Source organism: Cornus florida, unplaced genomic scaffold, assembly GCF_030987335.1.
Source record: "Cornus florida cultivar Cherokee Brave unplaced genomic scaffold, ASM3098733v1 CherokeeBrave_3.0.0_Hap2_Chr09, whole genome shotgun sequence".
Lineage (NCBI taxonomy): Eukaryota > Viridiplantae > Streptophyta > Magnoliopsida > Cornales > Cornaceae > Cornus > Cornus florida.
Genome location: NW_026775579.1, coordinates 64,215,236 through 64,236,741, shown reverse-complemented (window position 1 = coordinate 64,236,741; position 21,506 = coordinate 64,215,236). Strand labels below are relative to the sequence as shown.

The 21,506-nt window shown below is 38.0% G+C and overlaps 2 protein-coding genes across 2 annotated transcripts; one reads left to right on the top strand and one right to left on the bottom strand.

Moving 5' to 3' along the window:
• Positions 1-638: 638 nt before the first annotated feature.
• Positions 639-1,895, bottom strand: LOC132274138 (uncharacterized). Its single transcript, XM_059775312.1, has 2 exons — positions 1,845-1,895; positions 639-1,546 (listed from the first exon to the last, which is right to left on the bottom strand). The coding sequence occupies exons 1-2, from the start codon at positions 1,848-1,850 to the stop codon at positions 917-919; spliced, it is 636 nt and encodes a 211-aa protein (XP_059631295.1). The 5' UTR covers positions 1,851-1,895; the 3' UTR covers positions 639-916.
• A 6,579-nt stretch (positions 1,896-8,474) lies between these two features.
• LOC132272719 (uncharacterized) lies at positions 8,475-9,599 on the top strand. The gene is made up of 3 exons (XM_059773814.1): positions 8,475-8,691; positions 8,827-9,317; positions 9,369-9,599. Exons 1-3 carry the CDS (start codon positions 8,475-8,477, stop codon positions 9,597-9,599), a joined length of 939 nt encoding a protein of 312 aa, XP_059629797.1.
• The last annotated feature ends 11,907 nt before the right edge of the window (positions 9,600-21,506 follow it).

Genomic DNA, 21,506 nt, shown 5'->3' with positions numbered 1-21,506 from the left:
GATTGAGAGAGACAGGAAAAGAAAAGAAAAAGAAAAGAAAGGATAGGGTTTAAGTGTGTTTGGGTAGTTTAACGAGGGAAAAAAAGGAATACGAAGATATAGGGGTTATCCCTCCTTATTCCTCATTTCATATCTCTCAAAAAATGAGGAGATAAGGAGATAAATGATACTGTTTAAGTAGTATTTTTATAATCCTGAAAGTGCCTTTAACAATTAAAAAGAAAAAACTATTATTATTTCACTTATATCTCTTCTATTTAAAATGATGTGATAATAATTTGATTGTTATTAATTCTCTTTTTTTCTCTCTTATATCATATACAAACAAGATTACTTTAATTTCTTTTCTTTTCTCTTCTATCTATCTAAATATAAATACAAATTATTGTTATCCTTTCTTTTCTTTTCTCTCATAACTAATACTATCATTTCTTTTTTCTTCTTCCCTATGTATCCAAACAAAACCTTAGTAATTTGACAACAGTAATATTTTATGAGTATATAGTTGAAAAAGAACTAATTAGTACTGTATATAAGTTAAAAAAAAAAAAATTTATTCAATGTAGGTCCTGCATGTGTCCGTATAGTGGATTATGAGAGTGAAAAAGCCCGACACCACCATCGTCCAACAAAAAAAATAATAGTAATAGTTTTAATACATTAATGTGTAATTTTTCAGTACAGAAGAAGAAAAGATGGAGCATTACATGTTTTGGCTAAATATAGCAGTACCCTAGACCAAGCCCATTGACATTATTCATATAATATTTCAAAAAAAAAAAAAAAAATTCAGAGGACAAGGAAGTTCAATTCTGGCGGGCAATCTTGTGAAGTTAGGGAAATTGCAAAGCTGATGAGTGACCCTTTTTTTTTTTTGTTGGTTCCTCTGCATCAATGATTATTAGTAGTATACGTTTCAAGCACTTCTCTCAAGCATTTCTTGATACCTTTTGAATGAAGCCAGCTTCTGCATTCTCATTTTCTTATGAAACTTCATGATAAACAAGTCGGCTACGTGATCAATCTCGTCTTCAAGGCTGAATTCCTCTCCTTCCTCCTTGGAATTCCTCACCAGATCGATCACTGATCCGTTGGGATCGCCCAAGTCCAGCTCATCAGCCTCGTCAAACAACGAGTGCCTGAGATCCGGATACTTACCATCATCATCATCATCCTCGTCGTAGTATACATAGCCCTCCAGCCTCTTACTGGGCTGCAGGGTGTTACTAACTGAACTCCCGTGTGGCTCCGAGGCGTTGTATAGCACGATGGCTCTGCTCTGATCACTCTCGTCGTGGCTGCCTCCCCTGTTTTGCTGCCCTAGTATGGCATGAATCCTGTGAGTGATGGAATCGAGCGAGAGCTTCTTGTTCTTCACCAATGAGAACACGATGAGCCGCGCTCTCATAGCGTCCGTTTTGCTTTTGATGGCCATTGATTTATTTTTGGCCATAGAACACAACACAGAGATCATGTGTTTTAAGTAAACAGAAGCACTATTCTTCATTTTTAATTGTGGGAAAAAATTCTTCATTTTTAACTTGAGCTACAACAAAACAAAACACGGTTTTAGCTACGGAAAAATATCGTAGCAAAACGATTGAATCTAGAAGAAAATATAGAAAAATTGAACTATGAGAGCTATAGTATAAAAGAAAGTTTTTTGAAAAAAAAATTAAAATTGATTGAAGTTGGAAATTGAAGTATGAGAGAGGTTTGGTAGAAAAGAGAGTGTTTAAAGAAATGTTTGGCATGAAGGAATACTAGAGCATTTGATGGGTTTTTATAGAAGTTAATGGGCTCATATCTAAAGCCCATTTAATAAAGGTGAAAGAAAAGCAAACCTGCATACTAGGGAAATTGTGTCTTTCTATGAACCTTCAAGCTTACCATTCATCAACAATGGAGTTAAAAAAAAATGGAAAGAAATGATTTAAAACAATTTGATTTTGGTATTGAGCAATCCCGGGACGCCACGTTGGGTAAGAACCAGATTCTTTTCCTGTTAGGCACAGCCTTTTTTGTTGTTTGCCTAAAAAATGAAGATGGAAACACTTTAAAAAGGTGAAAGATGAAAAACCGAAAGCAAAATTGCAAAAGCAAACTACAATCTTTTTTTGTCCAATTATGCAGTCAAGTGGCTTTTGACAAAAGAAAAGTGTAATTTCCATTTGAAAAAATATGATTGTAAATTGTAAAGCATTCTATATAAAATGTATCAAGTGATATAGAAGGGTTCTCTGTTCACTTTCATGTCTGGTTTTCACATGTGGATCCACTGAACAATATTTTATGATTCAATCTGTAGCCATGGAATGGCTTACTTATTGGGGCCAACAGAAGCAAAACCACTTTTGTAGGGGTATCATTTTCACCTATCAGTTTGTGCAATGTGTGTTGGATGAGTGCAATACAAAAGAGAGCTTAATTTTTTTATATTTTTTATTTATTTTTTATTATTACATTCTGCTTTCTTCTGCTGCTGAGTTGGAGTGCAAGTACCTAATTAACATCGGTCTATGCTCCTAGGTTAAAATTTCCTTCCCCCATCCCCATTAAAGAACCTAACTAACATCAATCATAAAACTTAAATGTACTATTAGTGATAACTTAGGTTCCGCGGAATTGCTGGAGTAGTAAAGGATCAGTACTTAACTGCCCCCGTCCTATGCTCCTAAGTTTGAATCCCCTTTCACTATTCCCACTAACTACTAACTTTCCTTTATCTGTATGTATGTTCTATGCTAATATTAATAATAATAATAATAATAGTAATAATAATAAATCACAACATGAATATATATATATATATGCTAAAACTTTGCTTACCATACTTCTAGTCTTCTAGCTGTCTTAGTTATTAAAATCTATTGTGTCACATTTGCATTACTTTAAACACGAAGAGCATAGTGATAAAATAATATTCAAAGTCACATAGTATTTCTTGTTTCTCTTAACATTCAATGGAAACAATAAAAGGGGTTACTCATTTGAGTTCCGATCAACCAAACAAAAGGTCTGTGCATCTTCTAATTTTTTATATTTTATTTTATTTTATTTTATTTTTTTTTGTGCGGAGGGAATCCAATGCTTTGCACCAAGCATTGGTGCACAACACCACACCCAAGGTAGGCTACGCGGAGCTCCAACCGGCCCGTGTTGAGCTCCCGCACGAGAGGAATGATCTTACAAAACAGAACATTGGCTTTTACTGAAGCTCACTACCTAGCTACTTGTTGAGCAGAGTGAATAAAAAATATATATTTAAAGAAAAAATATATAGTAGACGACATTGTGACAGCGACTAAGAGATAAAAGAGGTGTGAAGCAGTATCAACAATTATAGAATTACTTTTAAGTTATATCTAAATCATTTGCTTTAACCTCAAAAAAGAAACCAGAATAATAGTAATACTAACAATAATAATGAATGCACACATACTTTTCACTGGCTGTCAACGGTTCCTTAATAGAGAATATTTCAACAGCTAGGAATTGGATGCTTTCGTTGTTAGAAAGTAAATTCCTCGCAAATTTTTTTTTTGGCTTGACAAGAAAAGCGTCATGCGGCATTTACAGGAAAAGAGAACACAAAAGCATCCATACAAGAACCACAACGATCCACCAAAACAAAAGCTACCAACAACAACTAACACCCATGGCAAGATCACGGTCTTGACAATAATACAGATTTGGATAACCTCATTGTGGAGGGAAAAAATCCCCCCTCTAATAAGAATCATCCACGTCATCACACTATAAATTTATATTAAATATAACAAGGGCCCGATCGGTATCAAGCCCAAATTGGGAGAACCCAATTCGGATCAAGCCCAGGCAAAGTCTTGCTTCCATATAGACCACTGACTCAGGCCATTCGGCCCATTTACTAAGCCCAGACGTCAACAGCCTGGGGCGCCAAGTATAATACCCCTAATTTTAAACGGACAGTTCTGGAATTTAATTATTGTATTTAATTGCATTTTATTTTATTATTGTATTTAATTATTTTATTGGATTATTTGCTTGATAATTGATTATCTGCTTGTTTGTCCTTTTATTTGAATTAATTGTTTTCTTTTATTAATATTATTGTTTTTGTTATTGGATTATTTTGAATTGGGTTAAGTTAAATGTTAATTTATTTTAGATTAGGATTATATTTCTGTGGAAGTTATTTAAATGTTAAATTATATAATTAAGTTGATTTACGTATATGTCAGTTAGGGTTGGAGTTACTGTAGCCGACCTAGGTTGTATTAAGTCGCCGTGTATTATAACTTGGACATTTGCATGGGCCGACTAAGGGTTTGCATTAGGGCTCTAGCTATATACGGATTAGGGTTAGAGAATTAAGCCTATAAATATATTTCTTCATGTGGGTTTAGGGTTTAGCAAACAAACATCACACAACCTGCATTCACGTATCAGGTTTTCAGAGAGGGAAAAACAGAGAGTTGTAGAGAGTTTCAGAGAGAACCTTTGGGGATTAAAGGAAGAATTTAAGGAGAAGGTTGGGGATTGAATTAGGAGCAGCAGAGGGAGTTAAGACAACCATCGTTGCCGGAGTTGACAGGGGTCTGCAGTTCCACAGTCTGAAACTGAAGGCAAGTTTCTGTTCCGCTCTATTCTCTTTAACCTGTGTTCTGTACATGCTTAGCAAGACTCCAGGAATTAAAATCAGACTTAATTGCATCTTTTCTGCATCTGTAATTAGTGTTTAATTGCATGAAAGTAAATTTGTTAATAGTTGTTTAAAAATTCAATCTGAAACTTAACTGCCGTTGTGAAACAACTTATGTTTTAAATGCAATTTGTGTTTTAAATTCATGTCTTGATTTAATATCATTGTGTATGACTAATCTGGAAGAGGATGGGACTTTCAAACATGGATAAAACTAAGTTCAGAGATTTGAATTCACCGGAGTCAGAGAAGACGAGAGGAGAACAGGCTACGGCTCTTAGGGGTGAGAGCAGGCTCAGAAAAACGGAAGGAGCCTGCTCACACAAAGCTAGAGCCGGCTCTCTAGGGTTGAGAGCCGGCTCTCAACAACCTAGAGCCGGCTCCCAAGGGTGGGGAGCCGGCTCTCCTTGCCCAAAGAGCAGGCTCTTCAATTTTTAGAGCCTGCTCTCTCCTATTTGTGCGTCTATTTTGGATTTTAAGGATTGTTTGGTTAGGACTGATTTTTAAAGCTATCTTAAAGCTACTGGAGGGTGAATTTCACTGATAAAAACTTGTAAAACAATAGTGAAACATTAATTTATAAATTGATTTAATCAAGGAATAACATTCAGTTAGGAAAACTAGTAACCTTCACACTGTCTGGTGGGTTTTATATTACTGGAATTTGGCAGAGTGTATTTATATAATTTAATTATGTATAATCATATATTTTTCCAGCGTAATAAGTATAGTGAATTAATTATGTTTAACTATACTTGGGTTGGATTTACATTGGATACTCAAACGGTTGTAGTTGTATCGTTTTATTGACTGATTTAGACAATAAACTATGTATTGGACTGTGGAATTTCTGTATTATATAATTTACTGTTTTATTGTATTTATACAGAAGTATAAGAATAGTAAGTGCGTGAAACTATCTGTTCTTGATTTGGAATGAATTGATAGGGTTGTTTATAAACTCTATCAATCTAAGGATTTTGTGGAGGATTAGAATACTGCGACTTGTATTAGCATTTTAAAAGATTAAAATGTGATATTTGGATTCTGTAATAATTCTTATTGTCTTGGTATATGTTTTAAATGGTATTGATACATATTATGGATAATAGTTGATGATTATTTAATGTTGTTATCAACTATGGTAACCGAAGGATGGTATGTACCGGTATGGGACGGTGACATACTAGGTATAAACTAGATCAAACACTAAGTTCTAACTAATTTGGATTAAGGTATGGATTAACCATATGGGTTAAGTCCATCACCTACTTGGGTCATATCAATTGAGAATTGAATGAACTACTATGGGTTCAGGATGGATTTGTTATACAATATATCAAACTGTTACAAAGTTGGATGGTATTTTGTATTAGGAGGAGTATGGATTATATATATATATTTTATAGTAATATGGTATGAGTTTGAGTCTCAGGACCATAGTTAGGGCGCGTATATTGCCTAGGATGGATAACTAGACATAGGTGTTGTTCCCTGGTAGGTCTAGGTACTCATGCCCACCTTAGGGTGCGTATTCGCATGTTGCATTCTATTCAGGCTGAGACAAACCTATTGAACTAGCGAGCATCCTATTAGTGTGTACTATATAGATATGGACTACTCTAGATATTGTTGAGTCTTCCTAGGATGTATCTGCGTATCGGATTACTGTTTGGATTGTAGTAGATCAGGACTTGCATGTGGGCCTGACCCACTCCTTTATTTTTCAGGTGTTCGTCAGTTCCAGGGTTAGAGCTTGAACGTGCAGAGCCGATACAGCTACTCATTCCTCCCACTACGTAGGGATCTACTTTATGTTAGCTTTAGTTTTATTTCTGTTATTTCAGTTTCAGATTGAGAAGTTTAATAAGGGGTCCAATTGATGGATTCCCAAGTTGTAAACTGATGGAGTTTTGGAGTTTGGGTTTGATGGATTTTAATAATTATAATATTTTGCGGATTCTACTTTTAGTTCCTTTCAGCTTCTATTATTTTTATTTCTTAAATCAATTTTGTATTCCGTGTTTGATTTAAAATATTAATTGTTTGATATCCCTCGGGTTTGGGCCTGGGCCTGATCAACCCGTGTCTCGGATCCGAGGGTTATCACACCAAGGTTGAATTCCAAGCCTATTTACCGAGTTATTTGGATCAACCCATGCACTGCCCAATCTCAATTAAAGGTAGACCAGTCCTGCTAGACAAATGATTCAGCAAAGAGAGCAAGTTCTGTGCAAGGTAAGTTTTGTATGGAAAGAATTGTAAAAAGGAAAGGATTATAATTGTAAAGAATGTCATATATGGAATGGATTGGGGGACAAGCCAGGTGAGTCCTACCATAATTCCACCACCTTGTTTCTTATAAATAGAGGCCTATCGAGCATTATACACTTATCTCTGAGTATTATAATTGCTTGTTCTGAGTGAGTTGTATTTTTCTTTTTATTTATTTTAATAGAGAGAAATTTTGCACCTACACTTTGGCGCCGTCTGTGGGAAACGTATAGAAATATAGTCCCACTTTTGTTTCAAATTGTTTTTGTTTCCACGATCTGGAATGTCGAACGGAGAATCAACGGCGGCTGATAAGCAGATGGAGTTGATGCAAAAGATGCAAGAAGAGTTTTTGTACCAATTTGAAACACTTCGTCAGACGAACGAAGTCAGCGTAGCCCAGATTGCATTGTTTCAATAGCAAAACGACACCCTTCAAACTGTTATGGCTCAGTTGACACCTCAGCCACCACCAGTTGATGTGGTTGCGCCTCTTCCTGACTAAAACGCTCTTCAGGTTAACGAGCTTCAGGTCAATGGGGTTCGGCCTAATGAAGTTCGGCCCAGCGAAGTTCAGCAAGAGCAGAGGACAAGGTCCAAGGCGGTAGCTTCGGACACTCTTCCTCGTCGCACGCAGGACGAACAGGCCGAGTCCAACCGTAAGCTTATGGTACGGTCTAATAGTGTTCCAGATGGTGCAGGAGTAAAGGAGGCCTTCGACGAAAAGAGATTTCTGAGAGTTCGAACGCCTGTCGAGATGGCCAGGGAACATAAAAATTCTCTCTTGAGGACCCCATTCACTGATGATGTGTACCTTGTTGACAGACCTAAGAAATTCACCATGCCTTCTTTTACCCAGTTTGATGGTACGGGAGATCCTTCTCGGCACCTAGATCACTACGCACAAAAGATGGCTCTGGACGATCACAATGATCCATGGATGTGCAAAGTTTTCCCTACCAGTCTAACAGGGGCTGCGCTGGAGTGGTTCAGGAATAGGCCACACAAATCTATTCCAGACTATAAAACTCTGTGCGCTATGTTCCTGGCGCAGTATTGCGGTAATAAGAAGCAAAAGAAAAATATTGCTAGCCTTTTCACTATAAGGCAAAAAAAAGGCGAAACATTACAGGATTTCTTGTCCAAATTTAACATGGAGGCTTCGGAAATAGCAGATTGCCATCCTGATACCGCAATAGAAACGTTCAAACTTGCAATGATTCAGGGAACCAAGTTTCATACATCCTTAGTTAAATATTCCCCTCCGGATATGCAGACTCTTAATGCTAGGGCACAGATCTACATCTGGCTTAAAGAGAATGTGGCCCACCGAGTGCAACATGCCACCCTCGTCATAGTGGAGAACAAGCCTTAGGAAAGGGTTTCAAACTCAAAAAGCCGAAAAAACCAGCACGCTTCAACATAAGTCATTCAAATACCCGAGAAAAGGCAAAGGACAGAGGAAAGATTCACACCTCTTCACACAACCTTGGCTCGGCTATTCCAAGAGAATAAGATGAAGTTTGCAGTCCCTCAGCCAATAAGGCAACCTTTGGAGCAGAGAGACAAGAACAAGCACTACTCCTACCATAGAGATTACGGGCATACAACTAATGATTATAGATCCCTTAGGCGGCAGGTGGAAAACATGATAATGAGAGGTGAATTGGCAAACTACCTCACAACAAAGGAGTACGTGAAGCCCCGGGAGGTCAATCCTCGGAAAGTCAAAGGTAATCAAGTAAAGGTCATCTAGGCAATACATGGAAGATCGGAGGATGATCAAGAATCAGAGGAGGTATATAGATCCCGACTGAGGACAACCCATAAGTTAAAAAGGTTATCCTCAGTGGACACTATCGCTTCAGGAAGTATCAATATTAGGTTAGGCGATGAAAATATATCTAGAGTTCAACTCCCCCACGAGGATTCGTTGGTCATCAGTCTTTTAGTGGCGAATTGCATGATTAAGAGGGTTTTGATAGATCTAGGTAGTAGTGCCAATATCATCACAAATGCGGTCTTTGAGCAGCTGGAGATTTCATCATCATCAATTCGGGCCACCTCTAGCCCCTTGATGGGGTTTGATGGCACAAAGGTGGACCCCCTTAGGGTAATTGACCTATCCGTGACCACGGCAAAGAGGACACTGAAGGAGAACTTTGTTCTAACGGAGATCCACCCTTCTTATAATCTTATTATGGGAAGAGGTTGGATCCACCGAATGAACGGGGTTCCATCTACCCTTCATCAAGTGATGCAATGCTTGTCTCCGGACAATAAAGAGGTTATTAATCTTACGGGAGATCAAGTCGCTGCCAAAGAATGGTACATTTTGACACAGAATGAAGCAAAGAAGGTAATAAAACAGTCCCAACCAATCGCACCTCCTGGGAGCATGTCCAAATAGCAATTACAGAACCCTCTGCCCAGGTATTTGAAAGCAGAGGATGAGGCCGAAGCTGAAAAGCCTACTAAGGAGGCTCTGGAGACTGTCGAAGTAATCCTCGGCGATCCTCAGAAGGTCACCTATATAGGTTCTTCCTCCACAGCGAAAGAAAAGAAAACATTAATCGATATCATTCGACAGAACGCAGATGCATTTGCTTGGGAGCATTCAGATATGGTGGGATTCCTTTAATCTCATGCCATAGCCTGAAGGTGGATCCAACGTTCAAACCAGTTAAGCAAAGGCACAGAAGGTTCGCTCTTGAGCGCAACCAAATTATAGCTGAAGAAGTAAGCAAATTGCTTCAGGCGGGTTTCATCCGAGAAGTGCATTACCCACAATGGCTCTCTAACGTGGTAGTAGTTCAGAAGAAGAATGGAAATGGAGGGTGTGCATAGATTTTACTTAGCTCAACAAAGCCTGCCCTAAAGACAGCTTTCCATTACCCAAAATAGATCAGATGGTTGATGCTACTACTGGTTTTGCAAGGCTCACATTTCTTGATGCATACTCTGGCTATAACCAAATCCCAATGAATCCAGAGGACGAGGAGAAAACTGTTTTCATAACAGAGAAAGGCACCTACTGTTATAGAGTCATGCCCTTCGGACTCAGGAATGCCGGGGCAACTTACCAGCGTCTTGCTAACAAGATCTTCGACGAGATGTAGGGAAAGATGGTCGAGGCCTAAATCGACGACATGGTGGTCAAAAGTGTGAAGAAGGAGGAACATCCTAAGTACCTCCAAGAGGTCTTTGACACTTTGAGAAGGTATGATATGAAGCTAAACCCTTCGAAGTGCTCCTTTGTGGTTTCTTCAGGACAATTCCTCAGCCATATTGTAAACAAAAGGGGAATTGAGGTGAGTCTGGCTCAGGTTCAAGCCCTTATACAAAATCAAGAACCAAAAATCCGTAGGGAAGTACAGGTGTTGACTGGTTGAATCGCAGCTCTCAGTCGATTTATCTCTCGATTGTCAAATAAGTGCAAACATTTCTTTGATGCAATAAAGTCCAAGAGTAAAGACATATGGGCACCTCAACAGCAGGCTACTCTCAACCAACTGAAGTGCTACATGGCTGAACCCCCAATTTTGTCGACTCCGAAGCCTAGTGAAACTCTTATCATGTACTTAGCAATCTCCAACATAGCCATGAGTGCAGTCTTGATTAGAGAAGAAGGTAAAAATCAGTATCTAATCTTCTGCACCAGTAAGACAATGACAAATACAGAAACACGATACAACAAAGCAGAGAAGATCATACTAGCATTAGTGTATGCAAAGAGAAAGCTTCGACACTACTTCAAGTCGTACAGCATCAGAGTTCTTACCAACTACCCCATGCGAGTCATTATTTCCAAGCCAGACTTATCCGAAAGAATAACTAAATGGGCAATTGAACTCAGTTCCTTTGATATATCCTATGAACCAAAGGTGTCACATAAAGGACAAGCACTGGCTGACTTCCTCTTGGAGTATGAGGATAAGCCCGAAAGGCCAGGTCCTTCCCAGCCACAATGGGAGCTTCGGGTGGATAGTTCCTCGAACCTGATTAGTGCCGGGGCCAGAATAGTTATCATAACCCCCGAAGGCACCAAGCTGCAGCAATCAATCCGTCTAACTTTTCCTGCTATTAACAACGAGGCAGAGTATGAAGCCTTGCTCGCAGGACTTCGGTTAGCAAACCAGCTCCAGGTAAGGTGTCTAAAAGTTTTTAGTGATTCTCAACTTGTTGTGAATCAGGTAATAGGCCAGTATCAGCCCAAGGAAGATAGAATGAAAGCCTACAGGGAGGCTGTGGAGAGTGCCACGCGAGGGTTCGATCAACTCAAATTCCATCAGGTACCTTGTGAGGAGAATTCCGAAGCAGATCAGTTGGCTGTTGCAGCATCTTCCTCAGATAAAGATTTGGTCCAGATCGTACCAATTGACATCCTGGACGAACCAAGTATAAGCCCTCAGCAGGATATAATGGTGATCCCAGATGTTCCATGCAAACCATGCTGGATGGATCCATTAGAAGCTTACCGATCATTAAGTACAAATATCATTGTTGTATTGTTTGGTCTACTATTTTTTATGGGTTCAACTTGTTTATGGAATAACTCAAGTTCTGTTTGGCTTCTGGGAAAGTAAGGAAATGACAGTGATGTTAAATTTTGAACTTTATTAATTATGCAAAACAGTGATAGCAAAAAGCAGCATCACAGTAAACTAGTTACCACCCATTTTCCCCTTGCCATTTTACTAATTATTTTAATAAAGAAAAAGGGTGAGGCCATTTGTGATGGCTAAAATTTGTGTCATTACTACTATAAATAGCCTGATTGGTTTTTGAAATATTGTCTTATCATTATTCTATTATATATATAATTTTTTCAATGATTGAAGTATTCTTTGCGAATTGATAAATTTCAAGTAACTTTAAATCTAGGTCTAAGTCAAAGAAGCCTGAACAGGCTGGCTATCTATTTTTTATTTATTTTCAAAACATCTCATCATATATATATATATATATATATATATATACACCAAAAATAATAGTCAATAAATTCTTTTCAAGGAAAAAAGAACTTTGTTTTCACTTTGGCATTCCGGATCCGAAGCTTGTTAGGATTGGTTCCATAGTAGCTAAAAGATGTATTACTTAAAAATCAAAAGAAAAGTTGAATAGTATTTCTATAAATAAAATATAATAAATCATATTTCCAAATAAATTAACAAAACTGTCCCAACTATTACTTTCTAAAAAATCCAAATAACGAATCTTTACTAAAAAGTCAATCTCTCCTAAAAAATCATATCGTTTATTTTAATAAGATCAAATATTTTCAAAAGTCATGTTCTTAAAATAAAACTTTTTTCTAAAAGATACTATTCTTAAAATAAATCTTTCCTATAAAGCCATTTCTCTCAGGAATCTTTTCCTATTTTTCTTAAAATAAAGCTTTCCTACATTAGAAAAATTATTTACTTTTTTATTTCATAGATATTTTAATTCTTAATTTAAAATTAGAACTTAATCATAAAAGTTTCATATTTTATATTCTCTAAAGAAATCATATTTTCTAAAATATTATTTTCCCTAATAAATACTTTCCTAGAAAAAAACTATATATATATATATATATATTATATTAGCTTATTAAAGCATACAAGTTTTCTTATACACACTTAAATTACAAGATTCCTTATAAACATTATTATTTTTAATATAAGTTTCCTTAAAAGACTGTCCATTAATTTTTAATTGAATAATACATTTGTAAATGTTAAAGCTACACATATTTTATTTTTTGGAATGCAATATAGAAATTAGGTAACTGTGTTTCACGGGTGTTGTGGGGTGTCTAACACCTTCCCTATGCACAACCAAACCCCCGGACCCATTAATCTATTTTTCGTAGACTAAAATGGATGTCAAATAAATATAGTTTTTTTAGTCCATAGACATTACATAGGTGACCTAGCACACCAATAAACCCTATGTTAGGTAGCGACTCCAAAATTAATAATTTGACCATAGTCACTCCATCGCATCAAGCCCCATTTTCCTAACCCCTAAGTATTTAATATAATCCTTATATGAAAGGGCGGGGGGAAAATTCGGGCGCGACACCATGTAAAGATCAAACTTAAACAACATAAAAGCTGCTGGAGCATTGGTTAAACCAAATGGCATCATTAGAAACTCATAATGGCCATACCGTGTGCGGAAAAGCGGTCTTGGATACATCCTCATCCTTAACCCTCAACTGATAGTAACCTGATCTCAAATCAATCTTCGAAAAGCATGTCGCTCCCTTTAATTGATCAAACAAGTCATCAATCCTAGGCAAAGGATTCCTGTTTTTTATTGTGACGTGATTCAGTTTGCGATAATCGATGCAAAGTCTCAAAAACCCATCCTTCTTCTTCGCAAAAAGAATCAATGCTCCCCAAGGTGAAGCACTAGGACGAATAAAGCATTTAGCTTTCAAATCATCTAATTGACCTTTCAGCTCATCAAGCTCTGCCGGTGCCATAGAGATCGGCGTTGTACCGGGAATGACCTCGATGGCAAAAATAACTTCTCGAAGAGGAAGAAGCTCGGTAAACTCCTCTGGAAAGACATCCAGAAACTCCACAACAACTGCTGGAAGAACACAGCCCAAACTGCTATCCTCGTCAGCTAACAGGCTAGCCAAGTAGAACCTGTGGCGACTTCAGTCACCAATGCTGAAAATCATCGTCGAGTGGGAATCGCTCCGATCTCCCACGAAGTGAAAACAATCTCCCTTGGGAATGCAAACAGACACTCGCCCGCGGAAGCAATCGATTGTGGCTTTTAAGAAAGACAACCAGTCTATCCCGAGAATGACGTCAAAGCCTACTATGTTGAAAATGACAAAATTGAACTCTAAAGTCCGCCCAGCTTTCTCGATAGCATAACCCTGACAAATATGGTCCAAAAGCACTTGACCCATAACTGGTGTGTCAACACAAATAAAACCATCCCACTGTCCGACCTCCAGTCCCAATGAATGTGCAAATGAAGCAGATATGAATGAATGTGATGCACCTGTGTCAACAAAAACTCTAACCCAAGAACTGAAAACTGGAAAGATACCTCGAACTGTAGAAGTCCCAGTAGAGGTATCAGCCTGTGGCAATGCGTAAGCTCGTCCCTAAGCCCCCAATTGCTGAGAACTGCCCTGGTGGCCCGACTGATGTCCGGAAGCAGTAGGCGTAGAACCCCTACTCGGATAAGAACCAACCGGCGGTGCCATTGGCTGTGGTGCTTGAGACACCTTGAAACCTAACTAAACAACTGCAGATTGTGCTTGTGTAGCTGTGAACCAGTGACACCCTGTACTCTACTCCGTGGATGAGGGCAATCCTTCCTCATATGACCGGGCTGCTTGTAATAGTTACAAGTCCCCTGAAACCCCTTTGTCGAAGCTGTAGGCTCACTAGCCTGTGATTGACTGGTCTGTGGCTGAAGCTATGGGCAGCGAGGCTTGATATGCCCCGGCTGCTAACAATTGTGACAAATCACTTTTCGGGCTGGCCCCGAAGATACTGGAACTGCATATGCAAACCGAGCCTGCTGTAACTGTCCTTGAGTGCGTAAACTGTCCCCAGCCTTAGCCTTCTTCCACTGATTCCCAGAAGATGACGGAGCGTCACTGCGAGGCTACTTGTGTGAACCCCTGATCCATAACTGATCCCGTTCCTCTGCCTCAGCTAGCATAGCCCTCTGGACTACCTCTCTGTAAGTCCTCAAGTCAATAATTGAAATCCGTGGCCTGATGTCAAGATGTAGTCCATCCTAAAATTTCATTGCCCTGGCCTCATCTGTTGCCACCATATTTTCGGTATAACGAGAGAGAGAAGTAAATCATGTCTCATACTCAATGACACTCATAGTGCCCTAATAAAAACCTGTGAACTGTATCATCATCTCCCGCCTCATAGCCCTAGGAAAGAAGCACTCGTAGAACAATTCTCTGAACTCATTCCAAGTCATCGCCTTCACATCGTGGATATTGGTCCTAGACCTTCACCAGATATTGGCATCTCCCATGAACATAGAAGCTGTCAAGGAGATCCTCAATCAGTCTGTAGGCACTGCCATGCTATCAAGCTTGTGTACCATGAGATCTAGCCATGCCTCTGAAGCAAGCGGATCCATACTCCCTGCAAACTGGTCGACCTTAACCCTCTGTAACTTCATGAAGTAGTCCAATGCCTCATTAGCAACTGGTGCCGGTGCTGGTACCGGTATCGGGATCTGCATCCCTGCAATATGCTGACGAAACATCTACTGAATAGACTCTGACATTCCCAGAGCCACTCCATGTGCAATCTGTTCCTCATAAATTGGCGCTCGTGGTGGATTAGGATCCACACTACGAGGTCGAACCCTGGGCCTCCCTGGACCCCGTGTGAGCCCAGTGTCCTCAACTTGCTCATCCACTCCATCATGACGAGAAAACTCTCCACGAGTCAAGACCATGATGCTAAACGCACGAAAGGAAGGAGGTCAACAATAACACAAGTTATTATGACCAAATGCAACTCATGTTATGAATGCACGAAACAAGAAACATGTCAATGCATGTGACATACAGTGATGCTAAAGCAGGTAAGCATATACAACGTGCTAAACAGATACTGAAATCCTCTAGGTACTTCAACATGTAAGCACATAGACATATTATCAAACTAAGCACGTAAACATGTTATAATACTAAAACATGTTATCAAAGCATATGAATAAATCAAAGTACACCAACAAAAACATGATATGCGCCCAAAACCCATCGTCCTAAGGTTTTCAAACCTAGGAGCTCTGGTACCACTTGTCGTGACCCGAGTTTTATCCAACCCAGTACGTTGGTGATGGCCCAAAAATCGACCCGATAACGGATCCTAAATGCGAAGCGAATGACAAACTAAAGTCTCTAGAGATAGAAGTCATCCCTAAGGCACTAATATGACCTTCCATGAAGTCACAGAACTCAAGGAAAGTCAAATGAACAAACGAGAGTCGAAACGAGTAAAAATCGTTAATTAAGGGCAAAATGGTTAATTCGCAATTAAAAGGAGATAAATGACTCTAAACAAGTCAAACAAGGTGAATATGACCTAATCTAATCATTTTAAGACATTCTAAGAGGTTCTAAGAATTTTAAACAAAATGCCCTTTTCCTGGTTTAAGCGAAAACAAACACCCTCTCACTAAAATATGAATAACTCTCATTTTGATTGGAAACTAAGAATGGCATTGGTCCCATTGGAAAGCTGACTCAAAATCCATGAATTTAGGCTCAAGAATCACCCCATTTGGGTCAGAAACGAAGAAGTTATGACCTTTTGAAGTTGGAACTTCAATGCTAAAACATAACAGAGGTGTTGTGTATATGAGGGCTATTATGGTCGACCAAAACTCACGAAAACTTTTCTGAAGTTTTGTTGTTAAGTGAAGGTTGGTTTGGTAGACCGAAATGAGCCATCGGTCGACCAAAATAGGCCATCGGTCGACAGAAATGGTCCTGAACAGTGCAAAAGCCTACTGGAAATGATGATTTACTGTGCATTGACGCTTCCAAAAGCCATCGGTCAACTGAAATGGAGTTTCGGTGACTGAAAAACTACGAAAAGCTGCTATAAAGCCTACTATATGCCAAAGGTGTTAAGGTTCAACCCATGCTTTGAATCATATGATGATTTGGTTAAAAAATAAAGGTTTATGTGATACTCCTCGATTACAGAGCCACGGGTAATCAAGTCCGGGCACAGATCCGAGGGATACCAAACAATCAATATGTAAACAAGCAAGAATACAAAAGAATTTAAAATAAAATAATACGCAGAACAGAAATCTAAATATAAAAATCCTCCAATATTAGAAGTCTAGTAAATTTTAAACCTCCAAATCCGTACAACTCGGGAATCTAACTAGTAGACCCCTAATTATCCCATACTATAAATAAATTTACAATATTAAAATCCAAAACTAGAATAAGAAAGGAAATCCTATGGAGTCGGAAGAGTGAGTGACTGTATCTGCATCACCACAATCAAGCCCTAAACCTGGTACTCACGAACACCTGAAAAATAAGGGTGGGTCGGGCCCACATGCAAGTTCTGTACTACTACAATCCATACATAAACTTGATACGCAGATACATCGTAGATAGTTCGGCAATAGCTAAAATAGTCAATATAGATATAGATACACACTATAAGATACTCACTAACCTATAGTCATCACACCTGAGTAGAAGGTAACACGCAAAACGCCGTAGCGTAGTCATGCACACCTAGACCTACCAGGGAACGTCATTAGGTCCAGTTATCCATCCAAGTGATATACGCACCCTAACCATGATCAGGAGACTCAAGCTCATATCACAGTACCATAAAGAGATATATATTTAAAGATCTATCCTACCCATCCATAAGAAAACCAGTCAGTCGTTCAGCTGATTCAACTGCATAGACTAAACATCCATATGAAATCCAGTTAGCCGTTCAGCTTATTCAACTGCACAGACTAAATACAAGTAGGATTTTATATTCATAATCCATTTCCTTCATTCTATAGAAAAAATAAACAAATATCCATTATGTCATTCAACTGTTTTAGTTGACAGGACATGCATCCGTGTAGAATTTAACTGTTTTAGTTAATCCATTCCGTATGTATAAAGAGGTAGGACTTAGCTTTTTGATCTAATCCATCTCCGATATGCCACCGTCCCACACCGGTGCATATAATGCATATGATCCAAGAATGATGCACACTCCAAATGAACATCAAGTAAATCCAGAAACTAACATAATAGAAATCAGATATTGATAAAATCCTATCATGCATCCAGTATATGATTATAATCATAGATCCTCATTTTAAATTGTTAAAATAATAATAAATAATTTACACCATCCATTTTCATATAATTGACAGAACAGAAATTTAATGCAGTTCAGCAATTAACATCCATAGCATGTTATAATGATTATCAGAATTATAAACTGAGCAACATTATATTATAATTCCCCACCAATTCTTCCATACTAGTTTATTTACATTGCTAAAACGAAGACTAGCATTTAAAACCTTCTCAATCCTTGACGACATGTAAATTAATATCGAAATTTCATGACATTCCTTTCCAGATCACACCCACATTCCTCGGTCTTAATTATGCATTATATATCTTTGATATAACATCCCTAAAACATCTTTCATTTCAGTCCATTTAATTGGCTAAACAAACTAGAAATTTAAGTCTTCTTCCTTCCTGGACAGCATGCACATTAATCTTTAAAAATTCATGATGTCCATTAATATTAACAAACTAGCATATACTAACTAATTTAAGGTTTTAATAGGTTAATTTTAAACATTTAAAACCCCACATCACTTTCCAGAAATTTCAATTAAGACCCAGTAATAAATAAAAAATCAGCAAAACGCGCACAAAAGTGTGGAGCCTGCTCTACCCTCTTGGAGCCGCCTCCACAAAAGTTTGGAGCTTGCTCCACTTCAATGGAGCCGGCTATATTGAAGGGTGGAGCCTCCTTCACTCTCTCAGCCTCCATTTTTCCTTCTCCGTTTCCTCTGTTTGCCTTCTCCGCTTCCGGCAAAGCTTCAGTCCTCTGTCCCACTTTTGTTAAAGATTTTTAAGGTTCAATTTAAGTCCTAAAAATCCTAGAAACTTCTCCAATTCCAGTATGAATTAATTGACAACAAACATAAACCATAATCAAAACAGTTTATGCTTCATCTGTTTGTCTTCTCTGCTTCCAACAAAGTTCAACCCTCTGCTCCAGAATTTTTTTTAAAGTTCTTACAGTTCAATTAAGTCCCAACCATCCTAAAGACTCCTTAAATATCAACAAGCATTACTTGACAAAAATTTAAAAGCGAACAAAACAGTTTATGTAAGGAACATAATTTCAGTTCACCTAAGCATACGAACAGTTTAAATTCTGTTACCATGAACCAAAATTCCATTTTAAAGTTTAATTAACTTCCTGGAGACTATATAGAATGCACAGAACACAAGTTTACAGGAAGGAGATAGAATGAAACTTGCCTTTAGGTTTTGGTTTGAAACCTTTCAATGCCGTCTCTAAAGTTTCTGATGAACTGACGACTACCGGCAACCCTCCTACTGCTCCAATTCTATCTTACAGTAAACCATTCCTTCCTCCTTGACACGACCTTTAGTCCATAGCTGAAAGCCTTTCTCAGTTTCCCTTCGTGGTTTTCCCCTCAACCTCTTTATTTCTCTCTTCTTCTAGTTAAGGGGAAAAGGGTTTTTAAAACCCTTGCAGACACACAACTTATATATATAGACTCATGCAAAACCTTAATCCTAATCACAGCCTACTCATACGTCGGCTACCCTAATTACATAAATTAAAACCCTAAACTTAAATATATGCAAACACTGTATTAACAAATGACCAAACAGTTATATCCATTACATTTAAATAAATAATTACATAATGACATTTAAAACAAATAAACAAAGGAAAAAATAAATAAATATAATTAACTAAATCATTCAAAACATATAAACAATTAAATTAAAACAATTTATAATTAACAATTAATTTAAATACACACAATAATCAATCAAGCAAATACACATAAAATAAATTCATAATTAATCAATTACGGAAACAAAACACATAAATCACATAATTTAATAAAATGCAATAAAAATCAAAATTAAATTTCCATTTTATCCTTTTGAAAATTAGGGGTATTATATTCTTCCCCCCTAACAAAAGGAATTCCGTCCTTGGAATTCACGAAACTCTGAATTAATGTCTGTGGAAAAATTTATTTCTGTTTTCGTGTGGCACAATCCCTTTAGATGAGCTTCATCAAATTTCAACATATCCAACCATATACAAGATTCTATGTATAAGCAATAGCATAAATGTACAACGCTTAGGTTGTATCTATCAACAATCCAATCTTACCCAATATTTAGTGAAGGGTAACGATCTCTATTCCTCCAAGTCCCATAGAACAGACGCATAAAATTCCTATGCATCCAGCGCTAGCTAATTGGTAGCGCTAAGCAACAGACGACTGCCTAAATCGATAAGCAAAATCCGTAAAAAGTCAGTGCAATATGTAAAACTGACCTTACTCCAAAACTTATTGCTTCCTTTATGGAAGTCCCCTCAAATAACCATTTCCTGATAAAAACTCTTATGTACGAGCTCAACTATCTACAAAATCCGACTGCCGCCTCCAAACCGCGCGCAATTTGGTACCAAAAGAGAGTATTTATCCCCGATGTATCCTTAAATAAAGACAAGGTCTTATTATATAACCTCACTTCCATGCCAGACCAACCAGTGAGAGATCTGTACAACATACTATCCAAAATTCCAAACATTGTCGCACTAACCTCCTTATGCCAACAATAACACAGATAATAACTGAAAAGCTAAGTAACGTTTTCAATCACCCATGCCAACCTAGGATATATATCCTAAGCATATTTGTCATGATTCAATATTATATTGCGATCAAATTTCCCATCTAGAGATGCGAAGCATAGTTGTTGCTCCAACATGTTTGAAAACTCCGTTGACATATCAGTGTTTAACTCCCATAAGAGATAACCACGTACTATAATTTCATTATCAGTGCAATGTAGAACTGACACGACATGTCAAAACAAACCCGACTAACAATGATGTCCACAATCGAACTTGCTTGATCCACGACTCTTAATCCATATGGAATTAAAATTCCAACCAATGTCGATACTTTCTACCAACCATCTACCTCCTGATTAGTCCTACTTCCCTGTTGATATAGGAGGTGGCTAAAACCTCCAATGATATCCAAGCCTCAATTTTCCACCTTGTTAGCAGGTAATACACTTGGAGACAGTGATATACATGTTTCTACCATACCGGATCACTAAGACGAACCTGGTAAGTCGTGCTGTAACTACTATGCATTTGACTGCACCGTAAGATTTAAGAATTTTACATCTCAGTCACTCCGGCCTTCTTGAAATCAGAAAGACAACTACTAATCCTCCTTCAGTACCCTAAACTCATCTGAGTAAGATACTACCTCCTGTGGGGTCAATCCAAATATTCCAAGTTAACCGCCTCCATTTCCTTGGTAATAGCAAGTGTTATTATTTTCACGTGCTAAAATGCAACAGATTGCGCAATAACCACCGCAGGTTCAATCACCACATCGGTTGATAAGATCATCCTCCACCCTATTACTTCCACCCAACAAAACTTAATGCAAAGTGTGAATCACCACATCTATCCATCTAAGCCGTCTCGTGATACGTGCTATTCGTAGGAACTGATTTCTTACCAGTTCCAAAATAGACAAAATGAAGCTGATTTAATTTTATCAATCAAACAATATCCCGACTAGGATCCTGACCCTTGTGTAAAATCAGAGATCTCTCATCTAGATCCTTGGAAACTACCCTATCAGTCCCACTCTAGTATTAGAAGTAGCTGCAAGGATCTAATGATCTCTAACGGTCCATTTAGATTATCTACCAGATATCAGACTTTGAGACAAAATCACTACGTCCCTCCTC

What these genes read in the sequence shown, in the direction of transcription:
- LOC132272719 (XM_059773814.1), top strand. Translation starts at nt 8,475, where the DNA reads ATGAAGTTTGCAGTCCCTCAGCCAATAAGGCAACCTTTGGAGCAGAGA. An exon ending in CAATCCTCGGAAAGTCAAAG is followed by an intron (nt 8,692 to 8,826) that starts GTAATCAAGTAA and finishes CTATCGCTTCAG; the next exon opens with GAAGTATCAATATTAGGTTA. An exon ending in CACAGAATGAAGCAAAGAAG is followed by an intron (nt 9,318 to 9,368) that starts GTAATAAAACAG and finishes ATGTCCAAATAG; the next exon opens with CAATTACAGAACCCTCTGCC.